Source organism: Populus euphratica, unplaced genomic scaffold (genome assembly GCF_000495115.2).
Source record: "Populus euphratica unplaced genomic scaffold, PopEup_1.0 scaffold3249.1, whole genome shotgun sequence".
NCBI classification, from domain to species: domain Eukaryota; kingdom Viridiplantae; phylum Streptophyta; class Magnoliopsida; order Malpighiales; family Salicaceae; genus Populus; species Populus euphratica.
In genome coordinates this window covers 1-13,501 of record NW_011503072.1, presented here as the reverse complement: position 1 = coordinate 13,501, position 13,501 = coordinate 1, and the positions used below count along the sequence as shown (strand labels likewise).

At 36.3% G+C, this 13,501-nt stretch overlaps 1 protein-coding gene across 1 annotated transcript; it reads right to left on the bottom strand.

Moving 5' to 3' along the window:
• Positions 1-10,946: 10,946 nt before the first annotated feature.
• LOC105119631 (omega-hydroxypalmitate O-feruloyl transferase-like) lies at positions 10,947-12,280 on the bottom strand. The gene has a single exon (XM_011017797.1). The coding sequence runs from the start codon at positions 12,162-12,164 to the stop codon at positions 11,310-11,312; it is 855 nt and encodes a 284-aa protein (XP_011016099.1). The 5' UTR covers positions 12,165-12,280; the 3' UTR covers positions 10,947-11,309.
• Positions 12,281-13,501: the final 1,221 nt, after the last annotated feature.

The following is a 13,501-nucleotide window of genomic DNA, read 5'->3' as shown; positions in this document are numbered from 1 at the left end:
TTACCAATGCAAGTATTCTCTGGGGTTTGGGTTACTTGGGCTGGGTGCATCAGGGTCCACCATAACCTAAGATAGAAGTGAATTTAACCACTCATCAGGTTTCAAAGAATCCAGAGAATAAATTATACTCGACGAATGACTGAAAAACAAAAACATTACTGCGTAAAGGAGGACGACATGGCCGGGACTTACCAGAGTGTAGAAGGTCCTTAGATCTTCCGCACCGATATCAACCCTGGGCTGGTTGACAACGTGAGAGGGTTTGAGCTCAGAACCATTGTTAACCTCGCTAGAATTGTAGTTGACCCTGAGCGAGATAGATCTTGTGAAGGGGTACAACACGTCCCCTATAACACAGCCAACACTAAGAGGTTCTCTATCCCTAGGAATTCTTGCACAGCTCCGATCAACTTGTATCCAAATAAGTTATAAATTTTATAACTTATTGATTTTTTATGCATCGAATCTTAAGTATCTATTATCTTGATATTAGTTGAAACATAAACCGTAAATGATTGAAGAACATATATAATCTGCAGCCATATCTTCTATATATATAACTAGGCAACAAATAATAGTTACTGTATAGTGTACCACGCATGATAAATATATAAATGAAAATATAATATTTTCTATATTATAAAATATTCTATAATATATCCTCTGAAGCTGAAGGTGGGAAAACCACATCAAGCTTGGATCATAAGAAAACCAAAGTAGAGTAGGGAAGCGGTTTAGTAAGAATATCAGCTAGTTAGTCTTTGGAAGGTATGAAGCGAATCTGTATCTCTTTTTTAGCCACGCGATCACGAAGAAAATGATAATCAACCTTAACATATTTTGTGTGTGCATGGAAAACAGGATTAACAGACAAATATATAACACCCAAATTATCATACCAAATAGTGGTAGCAGAACTAGGAGAAAAACACAAATTTGTTTGTAGGTAATGAAGCCAAAGGACCTCAGCAGTGCCATCAGCTAATGTCTTATATTCTGCTTTTGTGGAAGAGGGAGCAACAATACGTTACTTGCTAGATTTCCATGAAATGGGAGTAGCATAGAAAAAATAATGTAACCTTCCATAGACTTTTGATTATCGATGCTTCCCCCCCAATCAGCATCGGTAAAACCATGAAGGGATAATGAGGAACCACGAGTAAGATGAAGATCAAAGGAAGACATGCCTTTTATGTTTTGTAGTATACATTTGATAGCCGCCCAATGACTCTCAGTAGGGGCATGCATAAACTAACATACCTTATTGACAGCATAATATATGTCAGGTCTGGTAAATGTGAGATATTGAAGGATACCAATAATTTATCAAAAACGATTCGAGTCTAAGAATGGCGTATGAGGCAGGAGTCGATTCTTGGAGGAAGAAACCAGTTTATGAACAGGCTTACAGGTGGACATACCAGCATGACTCAGAATGTCAAGAGCATAGTTGTGTTGAGTAAGCATGAGACTCATACTTGTGGGAGTAACCTCAACCCTTAAGAAATAGTGAGCAGAACCCAGATCTCGGAGTTTGAATTCTGAACTGAGCAGGGTAATAGGGCTTTAAAGCAAACTAGAGTTACTACCAGTGAGCAGAATGTCATCCACATCGATAAGAAAATAACAAATATCATTATTCACTTTCAAAATAAATAAGAAAGTATCAACCTTTGAAGCGCGGAAGCCAACCAACATAAAAAAGTCACTCAGTAATTTGTACCAAGCCCACAGGGCTTGTTTTAAACCCTAGAGAGACTTGTGAAGGTAACATATATGAGTTGGCAGAGCAGGGTCGACAAATCCCATGGGTTGCTGCATATAAATAACCTCCTAAAGTGAACCATTAAGAAATGCATTATGAACATCAAGTTGGCAAATCTTCCAACAAATAGAAATGGCAATAGCTTGGACTAGGCGGACAGTGGTCATTTTAACAACTAGGCTGAAGGTTTCTGAGTAGTCAATACCTTCATGTTGAGAGAAGCCTCGCGCAACCAAGCGCGCTTTGTAGCGTTCAACATTACCATTAGCTCAATGCTTAATTTTATAAACCCATCGGCAACCAACAACATTCATAGAAGGTTTATATGAAACTAAGGACCAAGTGTTGTTGGCATGTAAAGCAGTAATCTCAGATTCCATAGTAGAATACCAACACAAAAAACGGTTAGCTTCTCTGAAAGATAAAGGTTCATGAGTAGAGGAATAAGTTACCCGTGAGTTGGGAGGCAGTGGAGATGCAGACACTAAGCTCACGTTGATAGACTTGTGCTGGCGAGGACGCAGCACCATAGGATGCTTTCAAGAAACAACTACAGCAAAAGAGTCAGGAGATTTGATGGTAGGTGACTGTTGTGGAATGGAGTAGCTGGAAAGATCAATACAAAGATCTAGGCCTGGTGGTGACTCTACAGAGACTTGGGAAGAAGAGGCTGGAACCTGTAAGGGAGATGCCGGTGGCGTAGCAGAATAACGAGATTCAATAGTTATGATGTCCGCAGTAGCAGAACCTGAATTTACAAAATGATCAAGAGACATGGTTGCAGGTGGTGGGGAGGGGGCTGGGGTGGGTGGGGAAAGGATTTGTGTTTGTGGTGTGTTGGATGATAGGAAAGATGTTAAGGCAGGAAGGTAGGAGATAAGGGCCGGTTGTGGGTTAGAATGGGTTGTGGCAGGAACACGAGTAGACTCAATAAATGGAAAGTAATTTTCATGGAAACGGATATGATAGGAGATGTAAATATGATCTAAAGACAAATCAAGACAACAATAACCTAGATAACATAAACTATATCCTAGAAACACACAGGGAGTAGAGCGATGGTGTAATTTATGAGCATTATATGGTCGGAGAAACGGAAAGCAGAGACATCCAAAAGTATGCAGGAAACCATAGTCAAGCGGTTGATGAAATAGAGTTTCAAATGGGGATTTGTTTTGTAAGACCAAAGTCGGCTTATGATTAATAAGATAAATAGAGGTTTTAAATGCGTAATTCTAGAATTTTAAAGAAGCTTTATAATGACCAAGCAGGGTAAGACCAGTTTCAACAATTTGACGGTAACGACACTCGACAATACCATTTTGCTCATGTGTATGTGGACATATAATGCGATGATGAATACCAATAGTTTTGAAGAAAGAATTTAATTTACGATATTCACCACCCTAGTCAGTTTATACTAATTTGATTTTGTAAGAGAATTATCATTCAACCAGAAGTTGAAATTGATGAAACACATTAAATACATCAAATTTGGCACTAAGAGGATAAAACCAAATAAATTCTATGTGCACATAAAAAAAAATCACAAAATAACAGAAACCATCAGAAGATAAAATAAGAGCGGGGCCCCAAACATCACTAAAAACAAGTTCAATAGGAGCAGATGTTTTGTAACCCATAGGTCCTAATGACAAACGTGATGATTTTCCCATCGTCGACTTGGACACTAAATATTTAAAGGACAAAAAGTACAAGTGACCTTTTTATTTAATGCTAAGAAACTCAAAACCCGGGAGCTGGGGGTGACCAAGTCGACGATGCCAAATATTAGTAGAGATTGATAAACTAGCGGACAAAAAAGCTTGGGGCATAGACGTGGCAGAATATTCTAAAAGGACGTAAAGGCCATCCTTACTCTGACTAGAAAGCAGAACCTCCTTGGTGATGAGATCCTTAATATATAAAAAAAAAAGAGTGAAATTCAAAGAAGACACAGTTTTCAAGGCAGAATTGTTGAACGGATAGGAGTTTTTTTAAAATTTTTGGAACATGCAAAACATTAGACAACGTAAAAACTCATTTAGGGGTACGTGAAATATTATAGGTTGTATTAGATATGACAAGTCCTTTACCATTACCAACATGCAAATGATCATTACCAAGATAAAGTTCTGTGTATGTTATACCAGTAATATCTAAAGTAACATGTTGATTGGCATCGGTGCTGGGAAACAAAATGACAGAATTTTCTGTGGATGTGTCATTGAATGAGAGGTTAGCAGAGGTGTGATTACCATGTTACACAAACTGGGAGCATTGCTGTGCGGAGTGCCCAAATATATTACAAAGTTGGCACTTAATCTGTCACTGCCACTGACCAACATTACTGGTTCTGCTCTACTGCCAATGCCCACGTTGTTGCTACTAAAAGCTGCTGCTGTGACCTCTGACAGGTGGAGCACCATACTAAGTTGGAGAGTGCATATTCCTCCACCCATTGCGTCTACCTCTGCCTCTTTGAAAGGATGAAGTGCTACCATTAAAACCAGAAAAAGAACGCTGGGCAGCAAAGGCAAAGGAGGGCTGCATATGTGTTGGTAGTAACGGTTCAGTCATAGAAAGAGGATGAAGGGAGTCCTGTTAAAAAACTCATGAGTAGATAAATGACTATACAACTCAGAATATGGTAGAGGAGCAGATTTTGTAGATAGACTAGTAACCAAGTCATGAAATTCATTACGAAGAGCCCGAAACACATATAGGTTGAAATTGGTGAGGGAGATGGGATGTCCTACGGCAGCTAGCTCATCAAATAATCCCTTAGCCTTCTGCATATAGGCGGTGACGGTATCATCACCTTGACGAAGGTCTTAAAGGTAGCAATACAATTGCATGATTCGAGAGTTGGATGGAGATGCAAGAGCACGTTTTAGCATGCTCCATACACTAAGAGATGTTGGACAATCCACTACAAGGTGAAGAACGTATGTGGATAGAAATGAGAGGAGTGCACTGAGGATGAGTTGATCTTACTGTTTCCATGTCAAGAAGGCAGGGGAAAAACCAGAACTAAAGGTAGGTGAAGTAGCAAAAACATCACTGTGCGGAGAGGGACACATCGTTAAGCCATCAACGAAGGAAAACACACCTTGACCGATTAAATATGACTTCATCTGCATACACTAAATAAATAATTTGTGTTGGTAAGTTTGAGATTGATGACATGTTATGTGTTTGAAAGAGGAATAATGACTAGTGGTGCTGCAGGGGCTTAGTAAATAGATAAAGGTACATAAACAAACATACTGGTAGAAGTAGGAGCTACAAAAGAGGATGAGGTAGTAATAGCAGGTATGCTAACATTGATGCCAACTGCAGTAGCAGCAGAGGAATCCATTAGAAAAGCTGGAGAAGTCGAATAGAAAATGTTGGAAGATTGAGGAGAAACGAAAAAAACATCCTGATACAATTTCTTTGCAGACAAGAAAAGGTTGTGCCGATTGGGGAGAGAACAAACATTTTGCAGCAATTATTTTGCAGAAAAGAGAAGGTTTTGTAAATTAGAAAAAAAAAAGAATTTATTTAGATATTTTCAGCTCTGATACCAAGTTGAAGCATAAACTATAGCTGATTGAAGAGCATACATAATATTAGCCATCTCATCTATATATGTAACTATTGTAATATATAATAGTTACTGTATAATATACTACACAAGATAAATATATATAGAAAAATAAGATTTTTTTTATATTACACCACATTCTATAATATTATTTATTATTAAATATAGATTTTTTTTATTATTGTTGTTGTTTTAAACCTTGATAGGCAGCCCATGTTCGCCTTCTGAACAGCCAACCCAGCATGAAACAGCCACTGTGCAATATAGTGGCAACGGCTCCCCACGCCTGCATGATCTGTCCGCATCAGAAACCATAATTACCTGAATGACGGAAAGCAGTGCTCCACTGGATGCTGGTGCTTCTGAGTACAAAGGCGGACAATATTCACAGCAAAAAGTATGAAAGGTAACTCGAGACGAGAAGGATACATGCAACTCGAATATGAAAACCAATCAGTACAGGAGACCCTCCCTCCCTCCCTCCTCCGGGAAGGATCTTTAAGGCCACAAAACTCTAAACTGCGGGACCCAATCACAAAGCATGTATGGACCCAATTCCCATAATGTGGGTTGGGGATATATTTGGCTACAATATTCGAAAATCTATTTCATTGGTTGCTTTTTCTTTCTCACCTTTCACTTTTTTCTCTTCTTCTTGATAACACCATTATTCCGAGCGCGAGAACTGTCCTAAAATGGAAATGCATTGCTGGGCTGCCAAGCCACGGCCAGTCTCCATCTCAGCATACCCACAATCAATAGATGCCTTGTTAAGCCAATCATAATGATTTTAAATATTTTATATATAGCTGTTTAATTTTAGCTGGGTTTGAGTAAAGTTCAAGTAAAATGTCAAAGAGCAAAGTCGAGCTTTCGGACAGGTAATGAATACGGCTCTGCCTCTGCATGACCTCGGGTCGAATCAAATTTAAAAGGACAACGCCGACTTTTCATACAGGTATTAAATGTTGTTCTACTCACCCTGAAACTTGATATCTACCCGGCCTAGTACAGGGGATCGTTGATGAAACACGTGGTGTTTAGCAAGAGATGCAAGGAGTTAGCTAAAACCTGGGAGTAAAGTAAAATTTGTTAGCACGAGTGAGCACAAGTCAGCCACATTCAATGACGATAACCGATATTGTCCAGAATCTGATACCTAAAAAAAAGAAAAAGAAAAAAGAAAAAAGAATCTGATACCCAAAAGAACTTGCCTAAGGAGTCCAACACGTCCCCTATAACATGGCCAACACTAAGAGTGTAGAAGGTCCTTAGATCTTCCCCACCGATAACAAACCTGGGCTGGTTGACAACGTGGGAGGGTTTGAGCTCATAACCATTGTTAACCTCTCTAGAATTGTAATTGACCATGAGGGACATAGATCTTGTGAAGGGGTCCAACACGTCTCCTATAACACGGCCAACACTAAGAGGTTCTCTATCCCTAGGCATTCTTGCACAGCACCGATCAACTTGTATGCAAATACAGTTTGAGTTGTTGAATGAATGTTAGTTGATTTTTTGCAACAATTTAAGAAGATACAACAGCTATTTATACACTCTTTTGTGGTATCTATTTTATTTTATTTACTGCAATGCTGTCAACAGAATCTACCTTGCAAAATTATTATTTTTCTTTTCTTCTCTTTTGGGGATTCCTAGATGACGTTTTGGGCTTGTGGTGATGCCTCGACGGCTCAAACTCAATTGCATTAGCAGTCCAAATTGCATTAGCAGTCCTGGTGATGCCTCGACGGCTCAAACTCAATTGCATTAGCAGTCCAAGTAGAATAAAGGAGGCCACCTTTTTCGCTTTTCTCAAAATTAAACAAAGCCAGTTCCATTTTTCACCTGGTCTTGTGGTCTTTGTTCTCAAAAAGAGCCAGATTCACGTTTTCCAACCCCCCTCCAAGTTCCCCGCGATGTTCAAAATAAGCAAGGATCTCGAAGCCCTTCTACCTAGTGTAAACACACCCAACATAGCGCTAGGTATCTACCTAAGATGATAGAATTCCAGGATATTATTTGAAACTTGAGTTTAATTTGGAGGATACAAGAAGAATAATGGATAATTTCTTGTTCTATTAGGGGAAAAAAAACTAAGAAGGTATTTGTTGAATTGCTGTGTTAATTTCTTTCATGTTAACGTTTTAAAAATATATAAGAAAAAGTGATTTTCTTTAGCATTAGAATTATCATATTTCATTTTTGATGAGTTCTGGGATATTTTTCAACTTCCACGGGATTTCCAAGTGCAAATTTTTTCTTATCTTGTGGATAGATCTCCACGAAACTAATAATGTCATTTATATGCAGCACTTGAAGAAATATGGAATTGGTTTGGTCCTTAAATGGAGGCCAATCATGTGTATATATACATATGAATAGTTTACATATCAAGAAAACAAAACATCAAAGAGTTGATCATATTTTGTACTGATCTATCTATTAGCCAATGCAAAGATTGGAACGAGAGATTTGAAACATTGGAGCAAAATTAATTTATTCTATTTAATTATGAGACATGCTGGTAATTTAAATGTACTCCAATAAATGCACTCTGATAATTTAATACTTGCCTCTTTTTTTTCCCCATAGAAATCCACAAAATCATATTTCTCCGGAAATAATTTAAGGCTCGGAATTTTTTCACAGTACAAAGGTACAAAGAAATTTATCACATGCCTGGCAATTGTGTGCTTGGATGTTTTTTTTCTAATAAGATTCAAATTAATCTCTGAATTCAGGTGTGGGAACAATTTAATTTCTTAAAATTGTAGACACACCGTATATATTTTTGCAAAAAATACAATTTAGACTCTAAATTTGTTATGATCATGATAGATCCCTAGAAAAGATTTTCAATTAGGTACTATTTTCTTAGATTTCTTATCAAGTCTTTTTTTCCATCCACAACTATCAGGAGACAGCAAAAACATTTAAAAAATGGCATGGATTGCCTAACTAAAAGGAAATAAATCGAAATTAAGGAACCAATTAGAACAATGTAAATCACGCACTTGACTGAAAAATAGAATATTTCAAAACCACCAACAATATATAACAACAATGGACAATGGAATACAGAATCTAGAAAAAAAAAAAAAAAACACTTCAGAAAAGACACCACTAACAACATGATTGGATAAAATGTGCTACAGCTAGATTGCTCATGCATGCTTGAGAAAAAAGTAACTACGTGTTACACTGTGCAAACCCGAAACTGGCAACTTATACATCAGCAATATAATTTGCTTCTCTATATATGTTCAGACAGCGTCCACATCCCTTGCTTTATTTTTATTTTTTCCAGCAAAACATAATCTCAACTCAACAATTCTCCAGTATATATGAGCTAGCTGAAGCGTCCCACCAAAATAAATGTATACTTAATTTATAGCAACCTTGTCCTCCTATATTCATGATTTGAGGGGCGTTGACAGAGAACAAGGTGAAGCTGGCGCCACTAGGACAGGGGATAGTTGATGAAACGCGTGGTGTTTAGCAAGAGATGCAAGGAGTTAGCTGAAACCAGGGAATAAAGTAAAATTTGCTAGCAGGAGTGAGCAAAAGTCAGCCACATTCAACGACGATATCCAATCTTGTCAAGAATCTAATACCCAAAAGAGAGAGGCCATCTCCCTTGTAGATTCTTCCTCGAGAATGTTTTAAGATAGTCCAAGGCGTTCAAAAGTCACGGTCGAATTCAAATTCAGAAAATATCTTCATTTTTTAGAAAATTATCTCCATGGATAAGGAGACGTAGATTTTTATTTTCAAATAACAACTTTCTCCCATAAATTTTTCCCGCCTGTCCTTGTGTCAATTCAGTAAATTTTTCTCATAACCTTTCGATCCAAAAGCAAAATACATACCGGAAACCTAAATCTGCCCTTGTATCAAATCGGTAAATTTATCCCATAGCATGGTGGTTTTTTTATCAAAAAGTGAAAAACATGCTGGAAAGTGGAAACCCAAAAGGCTCCGGAGAACTTTTTGGTCCACTGTAGTGGATAGACACTGGACCCAGATAAACCCGGCCTCATTTTAAACCACTCGATTCAACATCAACATCCAGTAAAGCCACCACATATTTCAGCGTCAATTATTAATACAAAAATAGTTATTAATATAGTTTTAAAATTTTATTCAGATTTATCAGGCAGGCAGGGCCTGCATAACGGGTGAAGAGAAGTAGCATGAATTGATATAAGTTAATTAACAAAAAAAAATTATTAATATAATTTTAAAATTCAACTCAAGAATTCATTTAATACAAAATTCAGCTCACTCATCAGGAGAACTATCCATTAATTTTTTTCAATTAAAAAAATCTTGTTTTAACCATTATTTTTTTTCAAAAAACAAAAAGTTTTTTACTTATATTTTATCCATGATTGACCTACGATTTTAATTAGACAAGATCGAGTCAATCATTCTTTTTTATTTTTTTGTGAACTTAAACTAATCTAGGCCTCAAGTCAATTTATAAAGTCAGCTTTGATTTTATAACTAATATTCTTAATTTCAATACCCAATACAAACTAAAGTGAAAAAAATAATCATATCTAATTATTTTTAAAAAAAAATATAAAACTTTAATAAAAATACATATTACAAATAATTTGTTTTTTTCATCTTTTATTATGTTTTTTTCATCACAACCAAATAAAATATAAAAACAATCATCTTATTTTATACATCACTATCAAATATAATTTTGTTTCCATCTTCATCCTGTCTTATTTTCTGTATCTCTATTGTCTCTGTCTTTCTATTCCAAAAACAATAATGAAACACTACCCAAGCGCTCCAATCCAGGGTTTAAAGGAGCCTACAACTTGCTGACGGACTTGGACTTGTCATGAGAATCTTTGGACTCTTTGAGGATAGCCCAAATACACAAGATGACAGGTCCTAATATTTAACTATATGGGTTGCTATGGAGGAAAGAGGCCCCTTGACACTTCCCATTCATACGCTCCATATTTTTTTTTCTCAAGGCTCATTGTAGCAGAGCATCTTCAAGAGTAAATTATCTAGAAATAACTCGTGCATCTAGCTTTTGGCTTTACATGAAATTAATTTTCTAATTAGCATCTTCGGTGCCTAGCCCATCTAACATGAACTATCATTTATAGACGGAAAGAACACGCCTCTCTTAATTCGAGGCTTATCCTGGAAAACACATGGATTAATTAAATCAATCAAATCATAACACCCAATTCTCTTAAATATTCCTGAGGCCTCTGCTTGTACTTTTTTTAGGCTAGTTTGCGAATCTTGATTCTATTCGAATTTTATAATTAATAATTATATAGGTTTCAGTAATCTCAAAATTTGTAATACTTAATTTTTTTTAAAAAAAAATTAAATTTGATAAGTTGAGCTATTTAATTCATACGTGGATGCATCATGACATTCCTGAATCACAGAAGTTGATGTATGCGAAGCAAACTCGGATGTCGGAAAGGTATCTCCCAGTACTCTTATGATGTCAGTCCAATCTCAGAGCCATGTCTCCTGCGATAGGCAACATCCATCTTCAACCCCTGTCTAATACAAGCAGATCATGATTACCAATGCCAAATAATTCCTTTAATGTTCTCATAATTCCACTCCGATTATTTTCTAATCTTACAAATTATTTTTCTCCACAATCAGTAAATATTTCACGCATGCAGCTGGCGAAACATTTCTCTAGATAATATTCACTTTACATTCAGAAAGCGATAAAAAACAAACATACAACAACACGCTTAAATTAAAAAAGTAAAAAAAAAAACCAGGAGCGTGTGTGTATATTAGTGATTGACTGCCCGTCGTCGTCGGAAGTAATTCTTCTTCCTTCTTCCTTTATTCTTGATGGCAGAATCTAGCAGCAAGCAAACTATAGGTATTGGTCATTATATTATTCAACTTAGTAATATGAAATTCCACTTTCATACGGAAAATTCAAGCCGATAAGAATTTGTGGAAGAGGCTTTCAAACTTTTCCATTTCCTTGCTGGGCAGGGCAACCAGAACATTGACGCTATTCTTGTCATCGATATCCGGGAAAAGCAAGATAATATCCTTTCTGTGGTACACCACAGGACAACTGTACCTGGGGCACCCCCATGGATATTCCACTTCATCAAATCCTAATTTCCACCAAGATGATACCAAGAAATCTCCATGCGGAAATCCTTTGTGAATCTCACCCCAATCTATAGCAGACCGCACATACTCGTCAGTCATTCTCTTTGAACCCTCTGCCACTCTCTCCACCAGTTTAGAGATTGGCCCCTCTTGCAGCTCCTTGCACGTAGCATTTGCGTAAGCAGTTAACACAGCATTTCCAGCATATGATTCTGGTAAAGGAGGGATCAACCTTGGCCGAATGTTGACCGCATAGAGAATTGTTGACACTCTATCGGGATCCTGGGCTTCCGGTTGTGACAGTGCCTTGCATCTCCAAATATGAGCAGTCACCACATTAAACCCAGAAACGCGGGCGCTTGGACTTGTCTTGGCCTTCTCTTTCATGTCGGAGATGTTGCCGGAAGTTAGCCGGAAAATCTTGAAGTCTAGGGCTTCGTGGGCGGCATCAAAGACTGGAGCATTCAATTCTTGGCCCAGGTGAGTCTGAAGTTTGACCAATTCAGGGTGAGGGAAGGTGACACGTGGTGGAGATCGAGCAGCTAGGAGTTCACGGTCGTTGCAGGGAGTGACAGCCAGGGGTTTGCCACCAGCCAGGGCAGCCAAGTTTTGCAAGAAGGTCTTGAAGCTTATCCCATCAAATGTTGCATGGCTGGTTGATATGCCCATTGCAAAACCACCGCACTTAAATGATGTTACCTGTAAATGAAGGAGATCAATAAATTAACCTCTTATAAGGATTTTAGGAGATTCATTCGTACAATGGATTTTATTCTCAATTTAAATATTCATTAAAGAATCGACTGGAGAGTGAAACAAAACATATATATTTAGAGATCATATAATTTTCACACTCAAATTCATTTATAAATGTGTTTCAAGTTCTCCAATTCTCGAGAAAAAAATACCTTCGTTATTTGATAGAATATTGGAACCAATGCATGTGAAAGTTAAAAGAGTCCGGATCTCCATTTGGTGATTTCGGGTTTGTAAGGTGAGATTCATAAAGGGAGAGGGTTGTCCTCGTGCAACCCATGATCCATGGAGTCTTCCAATATATTAAAAAATAAAATAAAATAAAAGATAACAAAGAATATGCTAGTATGTTAATGGCAACAAAATCTCGATGTGCAGGTGATGGCTAACTCTAATATTAAAATTAGTTGGCTTGATGTCAAGCAATCCGAGGCCATGTTATGTAATCTATATCTGGATGAACTACAAACATAGCTTTGGTTTTAAAATCGTGATTTAAAGTGTGTGTGTAGTCATGGGCAAAACATAGAGATGTATCTTTTCTAAAAAAATATTTTAAAGATTCGCAACAAAGGCTAATTAAAAAATACCTTGAGATTAACCCAGAACTTGTGAAAATATCAGGAGATAAATAAATGATGTGAATTATCAACCCCTGATGGAAAGGATTTCAATAGCCATATCCAGTGTTAAAGTAATATAAAATTATTTTTAAAATTTTAAATGATAGATTAAATATTTTAAATATAAAATTAGAATAATTAAATAATCATGATTTTATATTTTATATTTTTAAAAAATTAGAATATGATGCCAAAAACAGTATAGGTCTAAATGAATTTTGAATTTAGAAAACTCAATTCAAAATATAAATTAAAAAATAATATAAAATTATTTAAAAACCTTCTATATAGTTTAAGCTTTTTAATTAAAAATATTTTTAATACATAATTAAAAAAATATTTGAAAATATGTTATAATAAGTGTAATAACTTTTTTTGTACAAAAGACCACAACCAAGAACAAGGTTTACATGCCTTTTGTTTTTCTTGTTCCTTGAAATCTCAAAAAAACGTGAAACACGTCTTTTTGCTTTTCTCCAATTTTCTTTTTATTAAAAATTATGTAAAATATTTTATAATCAATCTTTACATTTAACTACCTTCTTAAAAATATTTTCAACTCATCAAATTATATAAAATATTTTATAAATATTAATTTACTCATAATATTATTAAGCTATTTTAATC

Coding starts and splice junctions, on each gene's coding strand:
- LOC105119631 (XM_011017797.1), bottom strand. CDS start 12,164: ATGGGCATATCAACCAGCCATGCAACATTTGATGGGATAAGCTTCAAG.